Genomic DNA, 26,058 nt, shown 5'->3' on the forward strand with positions numbered 1-26,058 from the left:
GGGCAGCGAGCCTTGGACATCGTCCCCAGGAGAACAGTCCACGAGCCTGTTCTCGGCGAGGTGTGTGCCCGTCCTGCAGCAGAAGAGCCCCATCCCCAAAAGGGGAAGGCTGCCTCGTCTGGGGTTCTGCTGTAAAATCAGCTCAAGCCAAACCTCCAAAGAGCCCCCCTGTAACAGAAAGAGAGCTCAGAGCGCAGCCAGCCCTGCCTGGCTGAGCCTGCCACGGTCTGCCCAGGCTGTGGCATCTTGCAGGGGAATTGTTGGGGTTTTGCTGTTTCCTCGCTGGCGATAACGCCTGGGGGAGTGCCCGGAGCTCGCCACGTGCCGGGCAGTGACAGCCAAGTGCTGCGGGGAGGCAACAGGAGTCGTGCCCACAGGCAGCGCAGCCCCCCTGGGATGGGGACCGATGCCTTTCTCGCAGCAGCAGAGCCCCATCCCCAAAAGCTCTCGCTGCCGGGAGCCCCTTGGTGTCTCCCCTCACTGCCAAGAGGGGTCACGGGCATCCGGGGGCTTTGCGCAGCTGAGGCTTGGACATGGCTTGGGCAGGGCCCTGGTGAGCTGCGACAGGGCTGGGTTTGGGACTTGAGAAGTAGAAGCAAGGGCCTCTGCTGCAGTCCCTGCCTCCTGCCCTCGCCTTTGGGCTCTTCATCACAGCTGGGGAGGGGGCTCTGGGGCTGCTCCAGGGTTCCTGTGCCCCAAAAGCGCACCATGGGGGTGAATCCCAGGGGGCAGCCCCCCCACCAGCTGGGCAGAGCCACCCGCTCTGCCAGCCCCACGCTGCCGGTGCTGCGCTCCCCGTCCCCGCTGGGTGCTCGGTCACGTCCCCTTCCCTGCCTGGGTGTTTTTGGGGGGAGCCACCCTGGGGGCTGCGCTGCTGCAGGAGAGCAGGGCTCGCCTCCGGGGCCGACCTCCCCAAGGGCTGTGGGTGACCCACGCACGGTCCCTGGGTCTTTTTCTCCTCCTGGTGTGAGCACGCAGAGCTGAGCCCGCTCCTGGCCAGCTCCTGGGGGACCCCCGAGCCCCTCCGCAGTCCCCAAGCACCTCCATGGTGCCGCAGGAGCTGCCAGCTCAGGAGATGCTCCAGCCCCACAGAGACTCCCCCAAGGCTGGAGCTTGGCCCCCAGCAGCTGCAATGAGCACAAAAGCAGCAAGCCTGGTGCAGGCGGGAGGCTCCTGGCTGTGTGTGGGGGCTGTGGATGAGCCAATTCCCCCCCCCCAGCAGCTTCCCGTGGAAGCGCTGCGGAGCTGCTGAGAGGAACGGAAAGCGAAAGTCGGGGCTTGCGGCTGGGTTTGTTTGTCTGAAATCAGCAAACGCTTGGTTTCGCTCTCCCCTCGCCCTCTCCCTGCTGATGCGGTGACGCAGTTTCGCGCTCCCTCCCCTCCGCTGGGCTGATGTTAGGTAACAGCCAAACGCCGGCTGCTCCTCTGGGGTTCTGCTGCTTTTCTGTCCCCTCTTTATGCAAGCCGAGCAGGACCAGAAGCTTTGTAAGGCACTGAAAGCCACTTTCTCCTCGCCGTGGCTCCCGGAGCTGTGTCTCTGTGGATCTCACCTGTAAAATCAGCTCAAGCCAAACCTCCAAAGAGCCCCCCTGTAACAGAAAGAGAGCTCAGAGCGCAGCCAGCCCTGCCTGAGGGCTGCCCAGGCTGTGGCATCTTGCAGGGGAATTGTTGGGGTTTTGCTGTTTCCTCGCTGGCGATAACGCCTGGGGGAGTTCCCAGAGCTCGCCACGTGCCGGGCAGTGACAGCCAAGTGCTGCGGGGAGGCAGAGGAGTCGTGCCCACAGGCAGCGCAGCCCCCCTGGGATGGGGACTGATGCCTTTCTCAGCTCCCAGGGCTCTCTCCTGCTGCCACCTGAGCCCTGCTCTTTGCTGGGGATGCGCAGAGCAGAGCCTGGCCCCGTAGCTGTGGCCCCACTGCCAGCAGCAATCGCGCCGTGGGTCTGGTGGTGACTGGGTTTTGGCACACGGACGAGGCATCTCCGCTGACCCCAGGACCTGCTGCTTGGGTAAGGATCTCTCCACTGCCCCCATCCCCAGTGTGAGAGCCTCTTTCCTCTGTGTGCTGTGGGGTTGGGGCTCCTGGCCAGGCTGGGGTTCCCTCCAAGGCACCCAGGGTGCGACCACACAAGGCCAGAAAGCAGAAAGCAGAAAGCAGAAAGCAGAAAGCACAGCTCCTCCTCCTCCTCCACCTCCTCCTTCTCCTTCCCGTGTTGACAAACACTCCAGAAAACAGCCTCTGCCCCTCCTTCTCCATCTGCTCTGCCGCCAGTGCGGCGGGCTGGCTGTGGGCTCCTTTGCATTTCCAGCTCCTGCTTGTTTGAGGAAGCTCCCCTCTTCCCCTCACCATGAGAGCTTGCATCTGGGCACCTGCGTGGCACCAGCTGCAGCGCAGGCACCGGGCACGATGCACAGCCCGTGACGGCCGGCTTTAACACCACCGCTGCCATCTCTGAGCCTCACCCTCCCGTGCCCGCAACCTTTTACAGCCCCTCACTTTTTGGGCGTGCTCGTTCTGCCCGGCTGCTTTCCAGAACTTGCTGGGTGTTGGCACAGAGATCATTTTATTAGCTGGGGAAGCCGGGGCTGGGGCTTGGCCACGTTGTCCTGCGTGCACCAGCCGCTGTGCGTGCCGGTGCGCCCTGAAGCCTCTTGCCCAGGCTGGTGAGGCTGGAGGGGGGCTGTCTCTGGGGCAGCCTCCTGGGGGACCCTCCTTGGCCTTTCCATTGGGTCTGTGTGGTTTTGGGGTGTCAGCAGGGTCAGCAGGGCAGGCTCTGCTCGCCGGTTACCCGTGCAGGCTGCTGCTGACTTTTGGCAGCACCCAATGGTGCAGCGGGAGGATGAAACCGCAGCTGGGTTGGGGACGTCCTGAGCTGCTTTGGCTCGGCTGGGCGAGCTGCGAGGGAGCGGGGAAGGGGCAAAACTGGGATGGGGAAGGCTGGGAAGCCGAGCAGCCCTTGAACTGCAGGTGCTGAGGTCCAGGTGATGGTGCCCTGGGCTCTTGCTGCCCCGGGTGCTGGCGCAGCCACCGCGTTGCACAGAGCCAACGATCCCATCCTCAGCTCCGAGCGCGCTCGCTTCTGGGGCTGGATTCTTTTTTTTTGGCTCGAGGTTGAACTTCCTGTGGCTGGGTGCACCTCACCAGGCAGGGAAAGGAATGGAAAATGAAACTGCCGGGATGATGAACAGAAAGGAAACGAACGAGCCCTGCCCCTCCCGGAAGCCCTTTAAAAACAGAGGCCGTCGGGTTCCCTCCCGGCAAACCTTCACCGGGCTGGGGACCGGGGCCACCCCTGCACGACCCCCGCCACGACCCCCTCCTTTCCTTCGCTGTTTGCCGGAGCCGCCGGGGCGCGGAGCGGCTGCTGGACCCGGTGAGCAGCGGCCGGGGCAACCTGGGGAGAGGGGGGGCTGGCGGCCGGGAGCAGCCCCCGGGGTGCAGGAGGAGGGACTGGGGGGGCTTTGACAAGGGGACGGGGACCGGGACCGGCAGCGGGACACACAGACAGACAGACGGACAGACACACAGACAGACAGACGCAGCAGCCCGGTTCCCGGGGGTGCAGAGGGAGCGGGGGCGGGCAGGGCGCTCCCCTCCTGTTCGGTGTCCCGTGCAGGCAGCGCCTTGCGGTACCCCCCCCGGTGCCTGTGCATCCCCCCCCCGTGCTTGTGCATGACCCCCCGTGCTTGTGCATCCCCCCCCGGTGCCGGTGCATCCCCCTCCGGTGCTTGTGCATGAACCCCGGTGCCGGTGCATGCCCCCCGGTGCTTGTGCGTAACCCCCGGTACTTGTGCATGCCCCCCCGGTGCTTGTGCATGCTCCCCGGTACCGGTGCATTACCCCCGGTGCCGGTGCATCCCCCCCCGGTGCTTGTGCATGCACCCCCGGTGCCGGTGCATCCCCCCCCGGTGCCGCCGGCTCCCCGCGCCCCGCTGCCTCCGGGCGCCGCCGGCTCCCCCCGCTCCGGTGCCGGTGCCGGCTCCCCCCCGGTGCCGGCGGGAGGGGCGGGGCGGGGCGGCCGTGATGCAATTTCCGCGAAGTCCGGCCCCTCTTTGAATGCGGGGAGGCCCCAGAAACGAAACCACCGGCGGTGGAGGGGAGCCCCGAGCGCAGGGCGGCCGCCCCGGGCTCCCCCCCACCATCCCCGGCCGCGGCAACGGTGAGAGCGACGCTGGGTTGGGGGGAGCGGGGGCTCTGCGGGGTGCCCCGGGGTGCTGCGGGATGCTGGGGGGCACCCCGGGGTGCTGGGGGTGCCGGGGGGGGCACGGGGTGCGCTGGGTGCTGCGGGATCCCTTTGGCACGCAGCGCGGGGCTGGGTGCGCGCTGGGGAGATGCCGGGCGCAGGGGGGCCCTGGGGTGCTCCGGGGGTGCTCGTGGGGGCGATGCAGGGTGCGCAGCCCCCCCCCTCCAGCCCCCTGAGCTCGCAGCATCTCCCTGCCCGTGCGGGAGCCCCGGCGGAGAGGAGGGGATGGTGGTCAAGGTGCGGCTTTTGGGGTGCAAAGTCCTGGCCGGGGGTGGCAGGGAGCAGCCGGGCTGGCAGGGGCGTTCTGTGTCCCCCCCACCCCCGGCAGCAGCCCCCCGGTTCCTCTTCATTGAGCTTCGGGGATGTGGTCTGCAGCTCGTGGTGAACTTTTCCTGTTTGGGTAAGGCAAACGCGGTGGCTGTGGCTGCAGATGCCGAGGGCTCCGTGCAACCGTGCACCGGCGTGCGAGGGGCTGTGCGCACCCCGGGGGCTCCCCCCTGGGAGAAGAGTGCCAGCCCTCCATCCCCCCGGCTCTTTGGGACGCGGAGGGAATTGGCGTGGTAAAAGCGGCCGGGAAAAGGAGGTTTGCAGCTACAAAAGTTGGATTTGCTCAGGAGGGAAATGCAGGGGAGGGGGCAGCCCGGTGTCGCTGCGAGGATAAGCGCAGCTGGATGGGGAAGCAAGCGGCACGGAGCAGCACCCGTGGGGCAGCACCGGTGCAAACCCTTCCCGGCATCCCAGCTGTGCCACCCATTTGTGGGGTGCTCAGGGATGCTGCACGAATCTCGCCCTGCTCCTCAGAGCATCCTCAGCTGTGAGAAGACAAAGTCTTGGGGTGCCCAAACCTTGGCTGGGACGGATGACCGGGGTGCAGGACCAGAGTCCCCCGAGGCGCGCATGTCCGCTGGCAGTGGGGAGATGCAGGGGGCAGTCCTGGCACTCTGAGCCACCCTGCTTGCTGCGACCGAGGGGCATTTGGCTCACGCCAGTGTGATGGGTTGCCTAATTTCTTGTCAATAATTAATTGAGGCGAGATCTGACAAAAAAGCCGCCCTCCTCCCCCAGTTCTGCTCCGGGTGCGAGCAGGACCAGCGGCGCGGGTACGCCGAGCGTTCCTCTGCTGCAGCCAGGCAGGCGGCCGCGCTTCTGCTCGCCATGCCCAGGGAAATGTGATTACCCCGCGCGTCAGCACAGCCCTGCGAGGCGGCCGCCGAGGGCAGGAGATGATGCTCGGATGCAGCGAGCCCTAGCCCTGACCCAAAGTGTTTGTCTTCCTGAGCATGGAGGAAATGTTTTTGGCGAGGCGGTGGCGTGCTTCGCTTTGGTTTTCAGAGGTCAGAGCGGTGCTGGGCAGAGGGTGCTCGTGGAGCTGAGGGTACGAGGAATTGGAAGAGGAGCAGATGCTCCTGGTGGAGCTGGGCTCCAGAGCAGGTGTGTACCAGTCCATGCCATTCGAGCGACTCGTTTCGCCCATCAGCGGGTTGCAAGTGGCTTTAAGCCCCAGTTTGTGCTTTTCGGGGCTCGTGCAAGGAAGGGGGGTTTGGAAAATGTACAAAATCCGACTTGCAAATTGCGGTCTGTGGCTCGCAGGTATCTGTTCCTCCTGATTAGCTGCCACCATCCTCGAGGCCACGTGGATTTTGCCCTGCTGACATCAGAGCTTTATTGTCAGCAGGAAGGCTGGTTTGTGGGGCACCTTCCTTGAACTTCCTTGTGCCACACATCTCTCCTCCACCAGCTTTTGGATTTCAAAAGCTCCTGTTGCGTTTTTTCTTTTCTCCTCCTCCCTGTTCTGCTGTAAGGTGGTTGTGGAGATGAAAAAGCTTTGAATTGGCTTTAATGCTGGTGATCCACGGAGACTTTAAGAGGGGGATGCACTTCCCTTTCCTCTTCCCTCCTACTTACAGACCCGGACAGGGAGCTTGTTCCAAGAGCTTGCTGAAAATCAAACACTTTGTTAAAAAAATAAACAGCAGCAGAATTGACCCTTTAAAGCCAGAATACTCCCTCGTGGCTTTTTTTAAGCTGGGATGTCCTGCCTTTGGCATGAATTCCAGTAACGCCCCGGCTTCCCCGTGCGCTCTTTATTAGTAGTTCCTAAACTGCTTCACGGAGTGGGTCGGTGTCGGAGTCGTTGCAGCGCTGCAGGACCTTGTCCTGCTCCCTGCTGGGCTCAGCTGCTGGGGGCGTGCTGGGAGCGGGGAGCTGCGCTCCTCCTGCGCTGCCCTGACCGAGCTGAGAACCAGCGATCAGGTTTCAGCTCGATTTTGTGTTACTGAGCTCTTTTGGAGTTCTCGCCCATGACCGAGTCTCCTCCATGCCAGATGTTGCACAAAGCCTGGACGTGAGCGCTTCCCCCCCCCGAGGATTTGCTTCCAGAGGAAGGAAGGTGAAACTGCTATCAGAGGGAAACCAAAGTGGGCCAAAAGCCACGGATGTTAGCCTTGATCCCGGCACGCTCAGGAACGCGCTCCTGACCAGCTCCCGTGCTCGCCAGACCCTTTTTGGGATGGGGAGCTTTGCAGTTTAGGGAAACAGCAAGTGGCAGCGGTGCACGGAGCCGGGCTTGCTGCCAGACCTGGGAAGATAAATAGGGCTCGTGTGTATCCACCGGGCGTGTGCCCAGCCCGATGCGTGGCGGAGAGGTAGGAGGAGGTGATTTATTCCTGCTGGCACGGGGATGTGATGCTGGTTGCTCCCTGATGGTGCATGGTGATGCTCTGGTTGCTGCCATCCCTGCTTGGTGTTTTGCTGCCCACAATCCCAGCCCAAGAGGCAGCACCAGCACCCAGCTGGCTGCACCTCGCTGTTCCTCATCCCCTTCACTCAGAGGGAGGCAAAGGAATCTCAGTGAAAAGGATTTAAGCAGAAGCAGAACAAAGTTTGAGCCCTGCTCTGCTGTTTGTCGGACCTCAGCCGTAAATACAGTTCTTCCCCTGCTCCTTCGTGGCTGTGGGTTGGGTTCCCGAGGCAGACGCTCAGCACGAGGCTGGTGGCTCTGCTTGGCAGCGCACCCTGTGCCCCGAGCATCGCAACCCAGCCAGCCCCGGCGCCTGCACACACCCCGAAACCCCACAGCAGCATTTCTAGGGATGCTCCCTGCCCCTGGTTACCCAGGAAACTGCTCGCAGATGCTCTCGCCCATGGCACGGGGACGGGCTCGGAGCAGTGAGTCACCGTCCCCGCATCTGGAGCCGGATGTTTACGGGACGAGATGCCGGCGGGCTCCCCGCTCCAGTATGCCCAGCAAGCAGCTCCTGGCCTTGGCTGCTGGAGCCAGGGAGGAAGGAGGGCGGTCGTTGTGTTGATTAATCCCAATTAATCTCGTGCGCCACGGGAAGGAGGGCTGGGGGCAAGGCCGGGGGTTCTGGCGCTCGGCACGGTGATGGGGCTGCACTGCCGTGCCCCAGCATGACCCAGGGTGGAGAGAGCAGGGAAAAAAAAGAGAAAGCTGGAGGGAGGAAGCGGAGATGGGGGAGGTGTTGGGAGAGGGAAGAGGAAGTCAGATTGCTGGGCTCTGCTCTGGGAGGTCAGTGGCCGCTGCAGGGACCCTTCCAAGCCGAGCTGTGCCGTGCCATCCACCCTCTGGGACAGCCTCTGCCACAAGCAGCTCCCCTGCCCTGTGCAGGACAGGATGAAGGTCTGCAGCCTGCAGCACGCTGAGGATTGCGCTCAGCCTCCTGGTGCCCTGCAGCTCAGCAGCCTCCCCTTATGGGATGCGGTCCTTCGGGACCCACTCAGCCACCGAGCAAGTCAGGAGCAGACCCCAAGCGTTTGGGTGCTGGGGGCGAGCATGGCTCCGGCTGAGTTTTGCTGCAGGCTGAGGCTCCTGGCTAGTCGCAGGAGGCTTTGTTTTGATGCCTCAGCTCATGTGCAGCAGAGAGACCAGCTAATGCTCCCTGCTAAGTCACTCGTTGCTTGTTTCTTTGTCAGGCTCTGGGAACTCGCACCGATGGCCGGCAGGTACGTAGCGAGCTAGGACACAGCGGCTCCATGGCACCTCCTCCGCCCCGCATCGCTTTTTAGGAACTTCCCTGGGGTCACCTCGCTCCACACAGCCACCGCTGACAATGCCCACGGCGAACGGCCCCGCGGTGCCGCTGGGCACCCTCCAGCAGCACGTGGAGCTGCTCCTGGTGTGCTCCAAGTGCAGCGTGAAGGAGAACGAGATCACCTACCAGCTGCGGCAGGTGGAGCACAAGTGCATGTACGAGATCCTCCTGGCCCGCTGCCGAAGCCGGCACAGCACAGCCTGGAGGAAGATATCGAGGCGGCCAGGATTCCCCAACCCAGCCCGCTACGCCGTCTGCAGGTACTACAGGGTGGGCTTGGGCTGCAGCAAGCACGGGAACCAGTGCACGTTCGCCTGGAGCCCGGAGGAGGCCATGGTGTGGAACTTCGAGAAGGAGCAGCAGCTGGAGAGGCGGCAGCTGAAGGCGGCGGTGCTGCAGGCGCAGCTGGGGGGCGGCTCTGACGCTCACCTCCCCGCCATGGCCACAGCCGCCGGCGAGATCCTGAGCGAGTTTGGGGGGCAATTCCAGGAGATCTGCAAGAAATGCTTCTTCGGCTGCCCGCAGCGCATCTCGGCGGGCGGCCAGGCGTGGCTCTGCGAGTTCCACCGCAAATGGGACCCGCTGCTGGTGCACGTGGTGTCCGACAGCCGGCTGAAGAAGCAGTACATCGCCATCCGCCCCTGCCCCGAGTCCATGCCGACCCTCAACTACTGCTACTTCGTCTCCAAGGGGCAGCCCTGCCGGCACAGCATACAGCGGTGCCAATTCGCGCACAGCGACGTGGAGATGGCCGTCTGGCAGGCCGAGAGGGAGCAGGGCCTGCTGCGCTCCGACCTGCTGCTGGCAGCGGGGCTGTGTGCCGAAAACGGCAAGCCGGCGGCACCCGCGCCGGTGAGCTTCTACTGCCGGGTCTGCCTGGTGACCTTCAGCTCGCAGGAGAGCTTCGAGGACCACTGCTCCTCCGTCGAGCACGTGCAGATGCTCTCGGTCGACACCTCCGTCCAGTGGGTCCACCGTGCGCCACCGCTCGGGCTGAAGAACTTCACGCTGTGCAGCAGGTAAGGGGCCATGCCGGCACCGGGAAAGGGTGGCCGTGGGCAGCGGGCACGGGCAGCACCTGGGACGGCTCTCTCCCGACAGAGCGGAGCTGTGCGAAATGGGGAGCAGCTGCACCAAGGCGCACTCTGTGGAGGAGCTGCAGGAGTGGATCCAGAGGGTGAAGGTTGCCGCCAAGAAAAAGAAGCAGGCCATGAAGGAAGGGCTTTTGTCCTACCAGGACCGGCTGATTGCTGAGTATCGGGAGTGCTCCAACGAGGTGTTGATTGTAAGTCGTGGGCGGCAGGGTGGGAGCATTAGTTTATGGTAGCCCGGTGTGTTTTCTGAGCTTGGGAAGGAAGCCCTCAGCCTCCAACAGTCTCATCGCCAGAGGTGATGCAGAGAGGGATCATAAAATCATTCAGGTTGGAAAAGACCTCTAAGACCAAGTCCAACCGTTGTAGCATCCCTGTTTCTTCTCCCCTTTTGAGGCAGCCTGAGCACCAGGAGCTTGCTCCAGGTACCCAACCGCGCTGCTCTGCCCTGGGACATTTTATTTCCCAAGGGTGCTGCACGGGAACGCTGAGCAGCAGCGCTGGGGGCTGAGTGTGAGGATTTATGGTGCAGGTAGCAGGATGGCAAAGGATGGAGATGGCAACGTGGTGGGCTCTGGAGCTTGTCCCTGGGTTATTGCCTTCATCCCCCCCTTCTTATGCCTCTCCTGCAGATGTCTGAGTACGTCGAGGGCGTTACGGTTGTGTGTCCGCAGCCCCTGCACGTGGAGTCGGAGAACAAGCGGTTTAAACACCAGTGGAAGTTCAGGGTCCACTCCAAGGTAAGCCCACCTCCGTGTAACAGAAGGCTGAGAGCCTGCCCACCCCTGCAGGAGGCTCTCGGCTCCAGGACAGGAATCTGGGGGTGTCTGAGAGGGGATGTGCGTCGGGTATTTGGCAGTGGCTGTGCAGCCACCGTGTCTCCTGCAGCAGGGCTGGTGTGCACCTGGCTGCTCTCAGCGCCTCCTGCTTCTCATCACAAATAACGACGTTCAGCCACCTTCCTGCCCTGAATTTTGTGTGGGCACTGGGAGCAAGAGGCCAGGTCTAATTCCCCTCTGCCAAGCTTACAGCAGACACTCTATAAAACTGCGACCTGAGGTTCTTAAAAGCTTAAAGAAATCGCTCTGGGGTTGCACGAGGAATAAGCTCCTTTCAGGAGAATTTCAGGAACACTGGGTCCAGGGTGGCACTCGGCTCCTGCAGCAGCTTTCGGTAGCACCTCGAGCTCATGCCTTGGGTCTCCCTCACCATATTCCTTTCTCCTCACTCGGCAGATGCCCCTGCAGCACGTGGCGCTGCTGAAACGGGATCCAGGAGCCAACTTCTACCTCTCGGGGAACGGGCTGGCACGGGGCCTCCACTACCTCCGCGGGGAGCACGTGGCCACGCTGCCCACCTCGCCGCCCACGGCGCTGGTGGAGGTCTCCATGGAGTGCTGCACGCTGGGCGTCTTCGAGCAGTGGGTGGTGTTCGACTTCGGCAGCCGCCCCGTCCTCCTGCAGAAGATCAAGGTGAAGGTTGGCCGGCGGGATGGCCCCCAGCACGTCCCCGCCGCCACCAGCCGCCCCGTCGACTTCGTGCGGTGGGACCGAGGCAACCGGATCATCGTTCACAGCGTGCCAAGGACGAGCGAAGACATGGATCTGCTGGCCAAATACAAACCCGCGGCGCTCTCGCTGGACTACCGGCCTGAGGGCGGTGTGAACGCTGCCATCACCCGGCTCAACTACCGTGAGAGGATGCACAGCTTCCTCTTCTGCGAGGAAGAAGCCGAACAGGCTGTGATTGCCAAGTAAGTGCCAGGCGTGGAGCCAAAAGTCCTCCTAGCTGTGGACCATGCACCCATTGCTAGCCCCATCCTTGGGGCCGTGCTGCTGGTGAAGTCCCTGTCTCTTCTGGGTTGGGTCCTCGGGCTCCTGTGAAACCCTCCAAAAAAAAAAAAAGGAAAGCGAGAGGGCTTGTGATACGAGGGGAAGGGCTGTGTCGTGTCCCGTGGCTGTGGATCAGCTCAAAGCACGGTTCCTGTCCCTGTGCTCAGGGTGTAGGTGACAATCCCCTCTTTGCAGAGGGGAGGGCGGTTGCTGATGAAGTAAGTGACGAGTTGGTTCTCTGTTAATTCGGGTCTTTCCTCCTTTCAGACTCAGCCTGCGGGTCCTCATCTCGCTGAACAACGTGATCGAAAGCCTCTCCGTGGGGATGGAGTTTGCCCCGCCTGGTGAGCTGTTTGCTAAAGTGCCTACCCCGTACAACCTCTCGCCGGACACAGATGAGGGGTATCTGCTGAACAGGTCCGTGCCCACCGCTTTCCTGGCACTCGACCCACCTGTAGACAATCGGGTTTACGAGGTTGGCGTGTGCAATAAAGCCACCACGGAGAACACTATCTGGCTACTGATACCAAAGAGATGCTGCTCAGAGCTGAACTTGAAGCCAAAAACCTCCCTCAACGTGGAGATCCAGTTCCAAATTGACCAGCTGCAGTTCCGGCAGTGGCATCAGGCTGTCGAAAGCCTGCTGGATGAGAGGCTGGTCCTACCTGATGTCGCCAGTTGCACTATCCCCTACTGCCTCAGACAACCCCGGGAAGGAAACAGCAAACAGAAACTCGCCATCTCCTTCATCACTGGCCAGGTAACCAGCAGCCGGCAGGTCCCACCTCTTCTCATCTACGGACCTTTCGGCACGGGGAAGACGTTCACGTTGGCCATGGCCACCCTGGAGATCATCAGGCAGCCCAACACACGGGTGCTGATCTGCACCCACACCAACAGGTTAGCAGGGGACGAGGGAAAAGGCAGCCACAGGCTCCTGCACTGGGCCAGTGCTTGCCTCGTGTGATGAGAGGGAGCCAGAGTCCACGAGAGGGAGCTGAGCTGGCCTTTTTTAAGTATGCGTCTCAATTACTTGTTTAAATAAATAATTCATTTGCGTTTAATATGTCTTAAACTGCTCTGGCACTCCTGCTAGGAAGAAGCCTGGCACGGGTGGAAGTGTTGGCGGAAGAGGTAGCACATTCCTGCTCCTTTATGAAGTGGGGATGGAGAGAGCAGTATTTCTAGCCTTGAACGTGTACTGGAAGAAATGGAGTGGAGCCCTTGAAGGCTCTATGCATATGTCATTGTTTTGACTTTTCCATGGGGAGTTTGGGGAAAGGGAAATGCAGGATCTGGTCTGACTGCTGTTGAGTCTGCCTCCAGAGAATCCAGGCCAAGCTTGTTAAAATTAGCGCAGTTATGCTGAGAGGTGTCCACGTCCAATCCTGCAGGCTGTTACTGCCTTAGTTTGCAATGTATAATAAATGTATGACTTCTAATCTTAGCCTGTTTCAGGCTGCCTGCTCGCCCTGAAACTACTTTTTGTGCAGATCTTGCATCATCCGCCTGGGCTGGGGATGCCGGGAGGTCAGCAGAGGAGAGGTGTGCCAGCTCACGGCTGTGTGATTTGGTTCCAGGGAGAAGCAGGGCCACGGATTTAGCTGGGCACGCTGCATTTGAAATGATTTCTCCGTATCAGCATTGATTGATGCCTTGGTCTCGTGTATCAGATCATACTTTAAACCATATTCTCAAAATATGCTTGGACTTGGTGGCTGAGTAAACACCGACTTCTTTGCACGTACATGGTTATCTCTTGTGAAGGGTGTGTTGTCAGCCACAGCTTGGGGAGGGTTTGGCTGCTGGTGGGTGGGTGATAAGAGAAGACTGGGATAATGGTCACAGCACTGGGAGCACCACTTACAGTCCCTTGATAGTTTCCACCTTTGTTCCCCTCCAGCGCTGCTGACATCTACATCCGGGAGTATTTCCACAACTACGTGATCAACGGGCGTCTGCAGGATGTTCCCCTGAGGATTATTTCCACTGACCGGTCCGTCAACGGGACTGACCCCATTGTTCAGAAGTATTGCTGCCTCTCTGAAGACCGGCGCTCCTTCCGGCACCCCACGCAGACAGATCTCAACAGGCACCGCATAATTATTACCACCTCCATGTTATCCAAGAAGTTGAAGGTCTCCCCGGGTCACTTCACCCACATCATGATCGATGAGGCCGCTCAGATGCTGGAATGTGAAGCTTTGATCCCACTCTCGTATGCCACTCTTGGGACCCGGATTGTCCTCGCTGGGGACCACATGCAGATAACCCCAAAGCTGTTCTGTGTTGGGGAGGCACAGTCCGCGGATCACACCATGTTGAACAGACTCTTTAAGTTTTACCAGAAAGAGAAGCACGACGTGGCCATGAAGAGCAGGATCATCTTCAATGAGAATTATCGTTCTACTGCAGGCATAATTGAGTTTGTGTCCAAGCACTTCTATGTTGGCAAAGGCAATGCTATCCACGCCAGTGGGAACATTCCCCCCCACCCTGAAATCTACCCGCTTGTGTTCTGCCATGTTCCTGGTGTGGCCGAAAAGGATATGTCCTTGATTTCGTGGCAGAATGCTTCCGAGATAACACAAGTGACTGAGAAAGTGGAGGAGATTTATTGGAGGTGGCCAGATGAGTGGGGTGCCCAAGATCTGAGGAAGATCTGTGTGGTCTCCCACGGTGGACAGGTATGTAGGCAAAGCACGCTTTCCCTAGCTGGAGGAGTGTGTATGAGCTGCTGACTACTCCCTAAACCCTTCCTAATAAACGCTGGGCTCTGCTTATGATAAACCCATCTCTTGTGTTAGCAAAGAGGGGGAACCTGGGGTCTTGCATGCCACCACTTTTTAATCGAGGTGCTCTCTGTGTAAAGCAGTGTGCAGTGGGTGGCTACGCCTGAGATGCCTCGTGGTGGGGTGCTTTAGTCGAAGATGTCTTTCAGCTTCCTCTAAGCGGGTTAACTGGAGGGCAGACTGGGAGCACTGGCTGAAGTCAGCCCAGGATGTGAGATGGCTGTTGAGTAACCTTGTTGGGGAACCAGCAGCTGAGAAGGGTGAGGGACCTTGGAGTTGGGGGAGCACGTTCCTGAGCTGAAACTGGGCTCAGTTATGCCTCTTTCTTCCTTACCAGGTTTCTGCAATACGGCAAGTGCTGAGGAAGAAGCAACTACAAGAAGTGATGGTGGAAAACTATGAAAACTTGCCAGGTATGTGCCCTTTGCAATAGTTGAATAATGTGTGGTTGTGTTTTGAGGTCTCCTGCGTGCTAGGGAGGACTTTTCCAGTCACATCTGTGGACAGGAGAGTCGATCACAGCTACTGCCACTGTGTAATGAACAGGGGGAAGAGATGCTGGGTGGTGAGAAGAAAACATCTTGACATTGTCCTCCTTGCTAAAATGCCCAGGGCTGAGCTGATGGAGCAAGTGGGTTTTGTGGGCACTTCCCCATGGCTGGTGGGCAGGGTGGTTTGCCTTTGCTTGCTGTGCCTGCTATACAGCATTTGTGTGCATCTCTTACGCCAGATAACCGGGCTCTCTAAAGCTCACTCAGTGAGTGCCCATGCATGCATTTCCCTGCAAGATACCCAGGGTGGTCTCACGGCAAAATACCCTCTGGGAAAATGCCTGGGGTGCTTTCAGGCAGAGCTCCCTGCTCTTCCCCATGCGGCCCACATGGCGCTGACTAGGAGGGAGCTCCTGGAAATCCTCTGGCTGATTGCCATCCCCGTCTGGTTGGTAATTCTTGGAGTTCACCCTTGCCTTCGTGAATACGATTTCACACTGAATTAAATCTGCACCCAACTGTCAAGTCGTTTCAAACATAGGGATGTTGCTTGGTGGGAGGGTGGAGACCCTGGAAGTGCCGTCCCAGAGATGTCAGCACGTGTGAATCGCGTGAAGGAAGCCCCACGTACCAGCAGGGGAGGCCAGGAGTAGAAGGGAATTGAAACTAACGTGCCCCGTGGGTACCCACTGCAGCCAAAACTGCAGAGCACTTCGCTGAAGGAGGAGTCCGCTGCTCTGGATGATGAGAGAGAGATAGGGCTGTTTTTGTTCTCCAGTTTATGACTCATCCATGTTTTTAATATTATTATTATTATTTTTTACTGTACAGCTGGGACTCCTCGTGGTGAGAATTAACCGACCCCTGGGGTGTGTTTCTGCTCTCCACACCCTTTCTTTACATTCTCTTCCCAGCTCCGAAATCACCAGGGTGCCTCTTGCTGTTTGTTATTTGTCATGCCATCAGCCGGCAGCGCTGTCCTTGAGGGTAGAGGGACACTTGTCAAGGGTCACTGTCCTCATCCCCACCAGGCCCACAGGGCTGCTTCTGTGCTCTGCCATTTTGTCTCCACACCGCCCTTCCCTCCCTGGTGTGTGGGTGACGGTGACCGGCGGCGTCCATCCCAGCTCGTGCCTGGAGGCCGTCGCGATCCCCGAGAGCGTTCCCTTGAGTGATTTGTGCCTTGTCCCCTCCCGTGCAGGGCGGGAGTTCCGAGTCATCATCATCAGCACCGTCCACACCAGCGAGAGCCTGCGCATCTCGGCCTCCCACAACCACGAGTTCTTCAACGAAGCCCGAGTGCTCAACACCATCATGACCAGGGCTCAGTCGCAGGTCATTGCAGTGGGGGATGCGGTGGCCTTGTGCTCCCACGGCCAGTGCAGCAAGGTGTGGAAGCGCTTCATCCAGGAGTGCATCGAGAATAAGAGCGCCTTCCCGGAGGACCTGACGATGGCGCAGATCAAGCAGGCCGCGTATGACAACGAGAGCTGGAGAAGGAGCCCACAACAGGACGACGAGGACAGTGACACGGACTCCGGGAGCTCTGAGGCCGACAGCCTGAATCCCGACGATCCCATCCTCCAGGAGCTCTTAGATGAGAGCAAGAACATGCTGGTGACGGTGTCCGAAGAAGGGCTGCTGAATGTGAAGCCTGAGACTTCAAACCGGTGCGAAGATAGGCAGGAGTACGTCAGCTTCTCCTCTCAGGTGATGCAGAAATATCTGCGCACGGACCCCAATGTGTACAAGAGGTGCGAGCTGGTCAAAGAAGGGTTTGACAGGGCTTCTGCCATCACCCTCAACGACTCTCCTGCCATGACCATTCAGATCAAAGGCAGGGTTCACTGCGGGACGGCCTTCACTGGCGACGAAGTGCTCGTGGAAATCCTGAAGGACAGCACGGATGACAGCAGCGGCCTCCGCCCGCAGGGGAAGGTGGTGGGCATCCTGAAGCGTGCGGAGAGCCAACGGACCTTCATCTGCAGGATGGATGAGTTCGACCCCCGGGTGATGATACCCATCGATCCCACCGTCACCAAAATATTTGTCCCAGGCCTGAAAGAGAAACCCAACGTCATTCCCATCCGCAGGTTTGTTAATGGGAAGTTCAGGGTGGTCAGCTGCGAGAAGATCAGCCAGGACACAAGGAGACGCCAAGTCTTCTGTGTCCAGATTATCTCCTGGCGGGAAGGTTTTTACTACCCTTTGGGGATAGTAACTGCGATTTTGCGTGTGGCCTTGACTTTGGAAGAAAGCTTAAAGATCCTCAACTTGGAGTATGCCTTAGAGAGGCAATACCCAGATGATGTTACCAGGGAGCTTTCCCAATACACCTCCAGCAAACCAAACCTCACCAAGGAGAATCTGAGGGACTGTCGGAGTTACCTGACCTTCACTGTTGACCCTGAAGGTGCTAAGGATTTGGACGATGCTGTCAGCGTCAGGGATCTCGGACATCAATACGAGATTGGGATCCACATCGCGGATGTGGCTGGCATCATTCCCAAAGGCAGCGCCTTGGACCTGGAAGCAAAGAGGCGCGGTGTCACCTACTACCCCCCTGACCAGGAGCCTGTGTGCATGTTCCCACCCTGCATCAGTGAAGACATCTGCAGCCTCCTGCCACAGAAAGAGCGCCGTGCGATCTCCTTGTTCATCACCATAGAAAAGGAGACCGACATGGTGATGAAGGGAATCTTCGCCCTCTCTGTGATCCAGTCAGACAGGCAGCTGACCTACAGCGAGGCAGAGCTCTGCATTAAGAAGCACTACAAGGGAGGTGGGGATGCCCTTTGTTTCGATACCCTGGAGGACTGCATAGCTGTGGCTTATCACTTCTCCAGGATCCACCGCAAGTTTCGGCTGCAGGAGGATTGCTTCTATGACCAGCTGGATGAGGAAAGCTCCCCAGGTAACAGGGGCTCCCATCAGATGATAGAGGAGTTCATGATCATGTTCAACAGCTTCGTGGCTGAGTTCCTCACCAACCAGGAGAACACCAGAAACGTCACTCCTCTCCGGTGTCAGAGCGAGCCAAGCTCTCAGCAGCTTTCAGTCATGAAAGACAAGTACAGCCATATCATCCCTTTGTCCCTCCATCTCTCACACCACCTGAGATTTGCATCTCCTAATCCAGAGTCCCCTAAAAATGTGCAGTTCAGTCTCCTGGGCCCAATCTGGGAGCATTTACAGTCAGCTGCACATCAATGTAACCTCCATAAGATGCTAGACCTTATCGTTACTGATGACATCCACCCAAAACTGGCCCCTGTGGTCCTGGAGTTCAGGAGACTGCTCAGCCGCTCCTATTTCAGTCGCTCCAACTCCACTGTCCTGTCGAAAATGGGCCACTACTCCCTGCATGTTGACTCGTACACCTGGGCTTCCTCTCCCATCCGCCGGTACATGGACGTCGTGATCCAGCGGCACCTTCATTCTGTCCTCCGCAAGAAGCCCGTCACCTATTCTTCTGATGACATCGAGTTTCTCTGTCATGACTTCAACAGGAAGAATTCCAAGGCGATGATTTACGAGAAGAGAGCCCGCTCCATGCAGATGGCCACCCAGCTGAAGAGCCAAGTCCTGCAGAAGATCGCCTTTGTGGTGGATATCGAAGGGATGGACAGGTACTTTAAAGCCCTGTTTCCACTGAATAAAGAGAGTCTTCCAGATCCGCAGGTAATCAGCTACAGGGCTCTTCAGCTGATAGAGCAGCCCATGTTCTTGCAGAAGCAGAAGAGTGTTAGGCTGACGTGGAAGAGGAGGATGTATTCTGTGGAGACGATGAAGGAACACAGACTGCAGATAGGCACTCTCCATGACCATAGCATCACCCTCTTCGAGACCCAGATGTGGCAGGACATGCTCACAGCCATCAGAAGTGAGAATTTTGAGAGCCTGGCCACTCTTCTGCAGAAGAGCAAGAAGCTCTACAAGCGGCGGGTGGGCTGGGTAAGGAAGAGCGAGTGCTCACACTACGCGGAGATCACCCTGGAGCTGAGCGCTGGCGACACGCTGCAGTTCCAGCTCACCACGGACGTCTTTAGGGGCTTCCTGGTGCCCTTCGTGCAGCTGTGGTGCGTGGCACCGGGTTTCGACGTCTGTCTGCAGCACACGGAGAAGCCTATCGACTGCTTCTCTGCGTACGCCACCCTGCCGTCCAAAGACAAGTACAAGCACACGGCGGAGTACAGCAAGGTGTGGATGCCGATGAGTGCCATGGAGTCTGCCTCGTGTGCTGTGGCTGAGAATGACTCTATTGTCCTCCACGATGTCAAAATCACCTGGGCAAAGCAAAGGACAAGCAAAGGGCAGCTGCAAGGGACTTTCTGCCTAAACAAAAGGTTTTTGGATGAGTGCTCCATTGAGGTGGACTTTAACCACTGTTACTTGTGCATTCGCCTAAGTGGGCTGAAGGTTAGGAGCCTTGAAAACGATGAGGAATGCCTTAGCCATGGCCTCCAGAACATGTCTTTGAATAACAAGGACAAATCAGAAAACAGACTTGTGGTCGATCCAGACACGTACACTTGGGTGGCTCATGGGGTCACCGAATTGTTCAGCGACAACCAGAAGTCAGACAGGACTGGTCTGAATACTTTGAATTTTTACATCAACTATATGTCCATGGAGAACGTCCCCGCAGAAATCTCACAGCCTTCTGCCAGCTTCACAGTGGAGCTCATACCCAAGATGCTGCCAGACATGTAAGTGTGCTTTGTGCTCATGCTCTCGTTAGCCTGCCAGTGCAGCGTAATGGTTTCCCAGGGGACCCCTTGCTAGACTCAAGCAGGCTTTGCTTTGCCCAAAAATCTGTCATTGCTCAGCTCCAACCGGCCATGCCCTTGGGCTGTTGCCATTTGGTGGGGGTGGTGGCATTTCTCCCACCTGTCCTCCAGGTGGTTCCTTGCTGGTGGACCTCGAGGATGGGGCTGGGGAGGTAGAGGAAGGGTGCCATGGTGAGGTTTCACTGAACATCTGTTTCTTACGTTCCTGAATTGCTGCAATATGTGTCATAAAAGGCAGCGTGAAGCACTGGATCAGGGTTTGTTGAGCAAACATGTGCTCCCTGATGTTCCAGTCATCCTCCTGTGTTGCTGTGAAGCATGACCTGCACTTACCAAAGCACAGCTGATGACCCGGTTGCCCTTCTCTGTTCACAGTGCAGACTGCTAATTGCATCTGTGACTGCTGTAGCTTTTCCAGGGCAGAATGTGCTTCCTTGTTTGTTGTAAATTTTAGGAAAAATTGAAAGTTAATCCAATAAAATGGAGTTGGGACATAATAAAGTTGAGTTGGGACAGAAGTTGTGCTCCTCGCTCTCAACATATTTGCAGGCTCAGCTCTTCAGAGAGGCACAAAAAGCAGAATAGGACTTGTATGAAAATTGTTTTAAGTTCTTTGTGAGAGGATTTAATGCAACACCAAAGGAGAAAGAATAAACAAGACAGTTGTACAAAGCTGTGTTACTGTCTTTACTACTTTATGCTGCACTTCACTCACTCTTATTTTTCCTTGTCTGACAGACGGAAAGAAAACGCAATTTGGAGGCTCCAGCATGCCTCCGAACTTGCTAAAAGCATCGCTTTAGGCCATGAACCTCCAAAAAAAGGTAGGTGCAAATATTCTCCTTTGCCTACGTGCTTCTAGCCAGGCTGGTGACCTGGCAGCCTCTGCGGGCCCCTTCCATGGGGATCCTGCTGCCAAAACAGGAGGTTTCCCTGCCAAGGGGAGGGAAGAGCTGCTAGCCCGGTGGCGTGTAGGTGGTGTTGGTGCAGGCTGTCCTGCTGGAGTGGGTGCAGCCTGGATTTTATCCCCAGGGCTCACAGAGAAGCCTCAGGGGCAGAGCCTCTTGGCATGGGACAAGGGTTACGTTTGGGCGGTCTTGTCGCTGGGCTGTGATTGCTTGGTACTTGCCGCAGTCGCTTGGTACCTCCTGTTGAATTGCTTGTGTGCTCTCTCCAGTAACCTTCTCTAAACTTGTTCTCTTGTCTCTTTGCTGTAGCAGTGACAAAGTCCAAACTCCTGCAGCAAAAATCCTTTGATCTCCCTGGCAGCAAGAGGAAGCTCAACGACAGTCAGAGACAAGCTATTCTAAATGCTCTAAAAAAACCCTTCACGCTCATCCAAGGCCCACCAGGTAGGGCAGTGGGGACAGCACGTGTACACGGTCACCTTGGAGTTGGGACCTTGTCTGTCACTTTCCACGGGACCCTCAGTGAGACAGGCAAAGGTCACGCAGGTTGGCAGTGCCTAGGGCTGTTCAGGGCAGTCCCCTTGGTCCTTGAATTTTTTCAGGGCTGGTCATTTGGATACTGATCTAGAGCAAGGGTGTCCCTGTTGAAGTGTTCTGAGCAGCATTCTTGTCTTTCTAGGTACAGGGAAAACTGTTGTTGGAAGTCACATTGTCTACTGGTTCCATAAGCTGAATGAGGAGACCAGCAAGAATGAACAATCGCCTCCCTCTGATAAAAACAAGCCCCAAAAGAGAAAGTGCATCTTGTACTGTGGCCCGTCCAACAAGTCTGTTGATGTTGTTGCTGGTAATTATCTGCTCTAAGCCCTTGAAGTATCTCATACCGGTGGAAGGGAAAGGCTGTGAGCAGGAGGCTAGGAGAGACAGAAAATGGGGTCTGGTCCTCACAGAAGACTCCTCACTGCGGGGTGAGGACCAGTAACGGTGGGGTTGATGAGCGAGGGGTGGGGAGAAGGAAGGGGTTTTGCATGGTGAACGCTGGGTTTCTCAGCATCACCTGGCGCTGTCTGAGCAGACTTGTTCTCCTTCCCCAGAGATGCTGCTGAAGATGAAGGACCTGAAACCCCTGAGAGTTTATGGGGAGGCCATAGAGACACTGGAATACCCGTACCCAGGGAGCAACCGGCACCTCTCCCGCAAAGCCTTGCGGGATGCAAAATCAAAGCCTGAGCTCAGGTAGGACGACATGGCACCCCAGGCTGTGCGAGCGCTGGGGAGTGATGCTTGCTGAACCCATAAAGCTGAGCAAGCCAGAACAAACGTGGGTTTCACTACACTGCTGCCGATCAGCACTAATGACCTGCTTTGTACTTATTTTTTTTCAACTAAGGGTTTATAGTCTAACATAGCACCTAATTGAGAAACCCCAGTGATTGAAAACATCCTACATTTTTTCATCTCTCTTTTTTTTTTTTTTTTTTCGAACTGCCCTAAACATCTCAGACGTCATTCCTGCTTGCAGCTGTTAACAGGCGGTTGCTATATTTTGTGTCCTCAAGGGTGAACTAAGTGTCAGGTCTATAAAGATGGAGAAGTCTGGCTTTGACTTCTTTAGCTAATGTGACTTCTCCATGTAGACATGTGTGGTGTGCTGCACTGGAGAAGAAATTGCTTGGGTCTCTGTGGGGAAGATATTTATGTATTGTCTCTTTATTCAGGGAGATAATCCTGCATCATCGAATCCGACGGCCACAAAACCCTTTCTGGCAAGTTATCTGTAGCTTTGACACTCGAGTGAAGGAAGGAAAGGAGATAACAGAAGCCGAAATAAAGAGGTGAGTAGAAAGAGACCTTGGTGAGAGATGTCTGAGTCTGCCCATGTGCCACCACCACCTGAAGTATCACAGTGCAGAAAGCTCTTTCCCTGTGAGAAGAGGTTTGGGCTGTGGTTTTGAGGCCTCAACTGATGCAAGCTGGTAGAGCTCTGTGAAAGTCAGCAATTTTGCCTTGCCTCACGCAAACCAAGGTCAGGTAAAAACATTTAAAAAGGTGAATAAGCTGTGCATTTAGAATGATAATAAACAGCGATTAGCTCAGGGTTAGTGCTACAGTGCAGAGCCTCAGCATCACTTCTGCTCAGTGCTGTAGGCCTTCTGGTCTGAACGTCACAGTATGTCTGTGACACTTGCATCCTACACCCTGAGCCTCTGCCCTGTTGAATTCAGAAAAAAATGCATTTTCTGCTCTCTGTCCCAAGCCCTTTTTAGGGAACATGAGTTCTTTCTGGGGAGGAAAATAGAGCCAGAGGCATTTAGGAAAGTATAGCCTCTGCCTGGTTCCTGCTTGGGAACCTGGAGATGTTTCTCCTGTCCATAACCTGGTATCTTCTTCATTGACCATCAGCTACAAACGTGACTTGACAGAAGCTCGTAAATACGAACTGGAGCGCCACGATGTCATCCTGTGCACGTGCTCCGCCGCGTCTTCCAACTCTCTGGAGGACCTCAATGTCAAGCAGATACTCATCGACGAGTGTGCCATGTCCACAGAGCCTGAGACCCTCATCCCCTTGGTCAGCCATCCGCGTGCTGAGAAGGTAAGTTCCTTCCAAAGACCTGTCTCTAGGAGAGCTGCTCAGAGCTCTTGAGTCTCTACACACCTTCCACCTTTTACCACAGTGCTCTTCCAAGTCTGGCCAGTTTTTAGGTTGTTCTTGGTAGTATCTGTGGTGGCGTACCAATTTTTCAGCCTCGAGGCAGTCTTTTCCTCTGGTGTGCAACTCTGCCAGCTATAATTAAAGTCTTGAGGCACAGAGAGGTACACAAAGTGCATGAGGATGCTCAGCAGGCACATGAGCTATGTTATCTGTTTGTGTCGCTTAAAGCAGACTCATTAAGACCTGCTGCAGGCATGAAAGTTACAGTGGAGAACTATTGCATCTACTTGCTGCTCTGCTGGATCAGCTCAGCTCCCTGTCTTCAGTTACACCCATATGGTCTCCTCTGAACTTGCACTTTCTGTAGGGGAAAATACGTGGTGTGGATGTGGCTTTGGTGCTTCGTTGCAGAGTGGGCATCACTGCCACCAGAATATGCGCTGACCTGGGTACAACGTGTCAGTGTGACAAGAAGCATGGAGCAGACTTGCTATGTGACAACTTTCTCCTGCCAGATGGGAGCTAGGCTCTGCAGTATCTGGGTCAGGATCGTTATATAACACCCAGCACGGTCCCTGATCGAGGTTGCTGTAACTCTAACATAAATAAATAGCAAGAGATGCCTGAATACAAATAGCCTTACACAGAGCTGATGGCCTTCACCACCCTCCCAGCTGAGGTGTCCATTCTTTGTTCCAGGTTGTTTTGCTTGGGGATCACAAACAGCTGCGGCCTGTGGTCAACAACGACTTCTGCAAGTCTCTTGGCATGGAGACATCGCTTTTTGAGCGCTACCGGGAACAGGCGTGGATGCTGGATACCCAGTACCGCATGGTGAGCTTTTCCTCAGGTTGATTATCTTTATTCTTTAACAGAAAATGTTGCTGTCAGGGTCTGTTCCAAGCCACCAGGAAACATATTCCCCATTTCTCTTCCTAGTAACGAGTCAGGTACTCGCCCAGCACCAGCTCTAGCATGCTGGCATCACAGATGAAACCTACCTAAAATGATGCTGCCGGTTGAGAAGTTCTTTGTTTTAATTTGTTCACCTCAGTTTCTCTCTTTTTTTTTTTCTTTTCTGCCAGCACAAAAACATCTGTGAGTTCCCATCCCAGGAGTTTTATGAACATCGGCTGAAAACGTGCCCCCAGCTTCAACACAAACACAGCGTTTTCTACCACAGAGACAAAAATGATTGCTGCCCAATCATTTTTGGGCACGTAGAGGGGAAGGAGCAGAGCCTCGTGATCTCTACCGAGGAAGGAAACGAGAACTCCAAAGCTAACCCAGAAGAAGCGGAGCAGGCGGTGAGCAGGGTGCTGGGGAATTGCTGGAGTTGCAGAAGGGAGGATGTTGTGTCGGGGGGGGGGGTGGTATGGGGACTGTGGAAGGAAGGTTACATTGAGTGATGAGACAGGACGAAGATCAGCAGGGTGCAGTTCCTCTTCGGGTCTACAGCGTGCTGGCCGTGCTGTTTCTGGTCAGAAGCAGTTGTGTGGGACCATGACCCAGGCACCATTACTGCCCTTGGGGCAGCCTTCTTGAGGCCTACTGCCTCTGGCCGCCTTCCCAGGTGAGCAGGACCCCGTTCTCCCCAGGTGAGGCTGGCGAAGCAGCTGACACTAGATGGCACCATCCATCCGGAGAGCATCGCCATCCTCAGCCCCTACAACGCCCAGGCATCCGAAATCAACAAGCGCCTGCTGAAAGAGGGCATCTGCGACGTGACCGTCTGCACCATCATGAAGAGTCAAGGTGAGGCTAGGAGGGCGGCTTGGGTTGCTCCTCTCCTCTCCTGAGGACAAAAACAACTTCTCGGAGATAAATCTGATAGCAGGGTTGGTTCAGCCCTGCGGGAAGCATCCCTGGGCCTGGATTCAGAGTGATTTGGGATTATGATAAACCTTTTGGAGTGCCCAGGTAGGGTGAGGCTGGTGAAGATAGGAAGGGTTTATTTGGAGGATGCCTGAAGGGGGTGTCAAAGAACTGCTGCAGCAAGTGCTCCTTAGAAAGCAACAGCTGGGAATTGGATGGCCTCCAACGCTGGAGGAATCCAGACTGTGGCTGACAGTTTTGTGGGTCTTGCTGTAGAGAAATGAGTGTGTTATGGGGTGGCCAGATGCTTCCTTCTAAACAGTGTGGTCGTCCGTGCTTTCTAGGAAGCGAATGGAGGTACGTGATCCTGTCGACTGTACGCTCCTGCCCTCGATCTGAGATCGACAGGAAGCCCACGAAGAGCTGGCAGAAGAAGCACCTGGGGTTCGTTACCGACCCAAACCAGGTCAATGTCGCCATCACCCGAGCTCAGGAAGGACTCTGCATTTTAGGTGGGTAAGCTGGGAGCGTGCTCCAGCCTGCAGGGGAACGGGGTGCTTTGGAGAAAGGGATGGAGGTCTGCACTGGTACAACCGAGGGGCTTGCTTTATTCTTTTGCCCTTCAGACTGTCTGTGATTTTGTGATTTTTATCTGGGCAATCTGCACAAAGCAGAGAGCATGTGTGGCTCATGTGCAGCATGTATATTCTCTTTAGTTTGGACCATGTTGTTGCCATCACTTGCATCTTAGAGCTCTCTCCTGGCAGAATTTTGCTTCTGTTTCCTACTACTTGTGCAGACGTAGGCTGTGATGTGTAGGAAAGCTGCTCGCAAATGTGGCAGCACTGAAAAAGGAGCTGTGGTTTCACAGAGCTCTGGCTGAACAGAATATCCCTGCAAGCTACCCAGCACCATCAAGCTAGCAATGTTAGGCCACAGTGTCTCTTACTGGTCTGTGATGGTGTCGTGTGAGCCTCTTCTGGCTACTAACCTCTTGCCTCCCATCCCTGTGCCAACAGGGAACCGGTACCTCCTGGAGTGCAACCCCTTGTGGAGGAGACTGCTTCAGCATTACATGAAGCGTAACTGCTATACCACAGCCCAGGAGATTTCTGTCAGGAAGATGTCAGCCGTGCGCCGGACGGTTACGTCTTAATACGCTCGTCCGTCTCCACCAAAACTGTGCTACGCGTGCCTTGGGAAGGACGCAAATCTTTCCATTATTTGAACATGAACCATTGAGCCAAATGCACTGGGGGAGCCAGCGTCTTTCCCTGCACATTGACAGCTCAGCCTCAGTGTGAGCTTTGGTGTCTTTTCTTTTTATATTACTGCAACGTTGGACAGGAATTTTCAGCTCTAGCAAACCAAAAAGCACTTGGAAGTGGGT

General features: G+C 56.6%; 1 protein-coding gene across 5 annotated transcripts; it reads left to right on the forward strand.

Moving 5' to 3' along the window:
• Positions 1 to 1,987: 1,987 nt before the first annotated feature.
• On the forward strand, positions 1,988 to 26,019 carry HELZ2 (helicase with zinc finger 2). 5 transcript variants are annotated; one of them, XM_068701063.1, is made up of 20 exons: positions 1,988 to 2,006; positions 8,175 to 9,312; positions 9,395 to 9,578; positions 10,017 to 10,124; positions 10,620 to 11,137; positions 11,484 to 12,116; positions 13,120 to 13,903; positions 14,346 to 14,421; positions 15,701 to 19,208; positions 20,028 to 20,113; positions 20,507 to 20,641; positions 20,877 to 21,044; positions 21,292 to 21,433; positions 21,916 to 22,032; positions 22,601 to 22,793; positions 23,553 to 23,687; positions 23,939 to 24,160; positions 24,452 to 24,608; positions 25,013 to 25,180; positions 25,688 to 26,019. In XM_068701063.1, exons 2-20 carry the CDS (start codon positions 8,312 to 8,314, stop codon positions 25,822 to 25,824), a joined length of 8,472 nt encoding a protein of 2,823 aa, XP_068557164.1. In that variant the 5' UTR covers positions 1,988 to 2,006; positions 8,175 to 8,311; the 3' UTR covers positions 25,825 to 26,019. The 5 variants fall into 5 exon arrangements, with proteins under 5 accessions (XP_068557164.1, XP_068557165.1, XP_068557162.1 ...); XM_068701064.1 differs by lacking the exon at positions 1,988 to 2,006 and adding an exon at positions 3,181 to 3,371 and having other exon boundaries at positions 20,510 to 20,641; XM_068701061.1 differs by lacking the exon at positions 1,988 to 2,006 and adding an exon at positions 3,182 to 3,371.
• The last annotated feature ends 39 nt before the right edge of the window (positions 26,020 to 26,058 follow it).

Source organism: Anas acuta, chromosome 16, assembly GCF_963932015.1.
Source record: "Anas acuta chromosome 16, bAnaAcu1.1, whole genome shotgun sequence".
Taxonomy (NCBI): domain Eukaryota; kingdom Metazoa; phylum Chordata; class Aves; order Anseriformes; family Anatidae; genus Anas; species Anas acuta.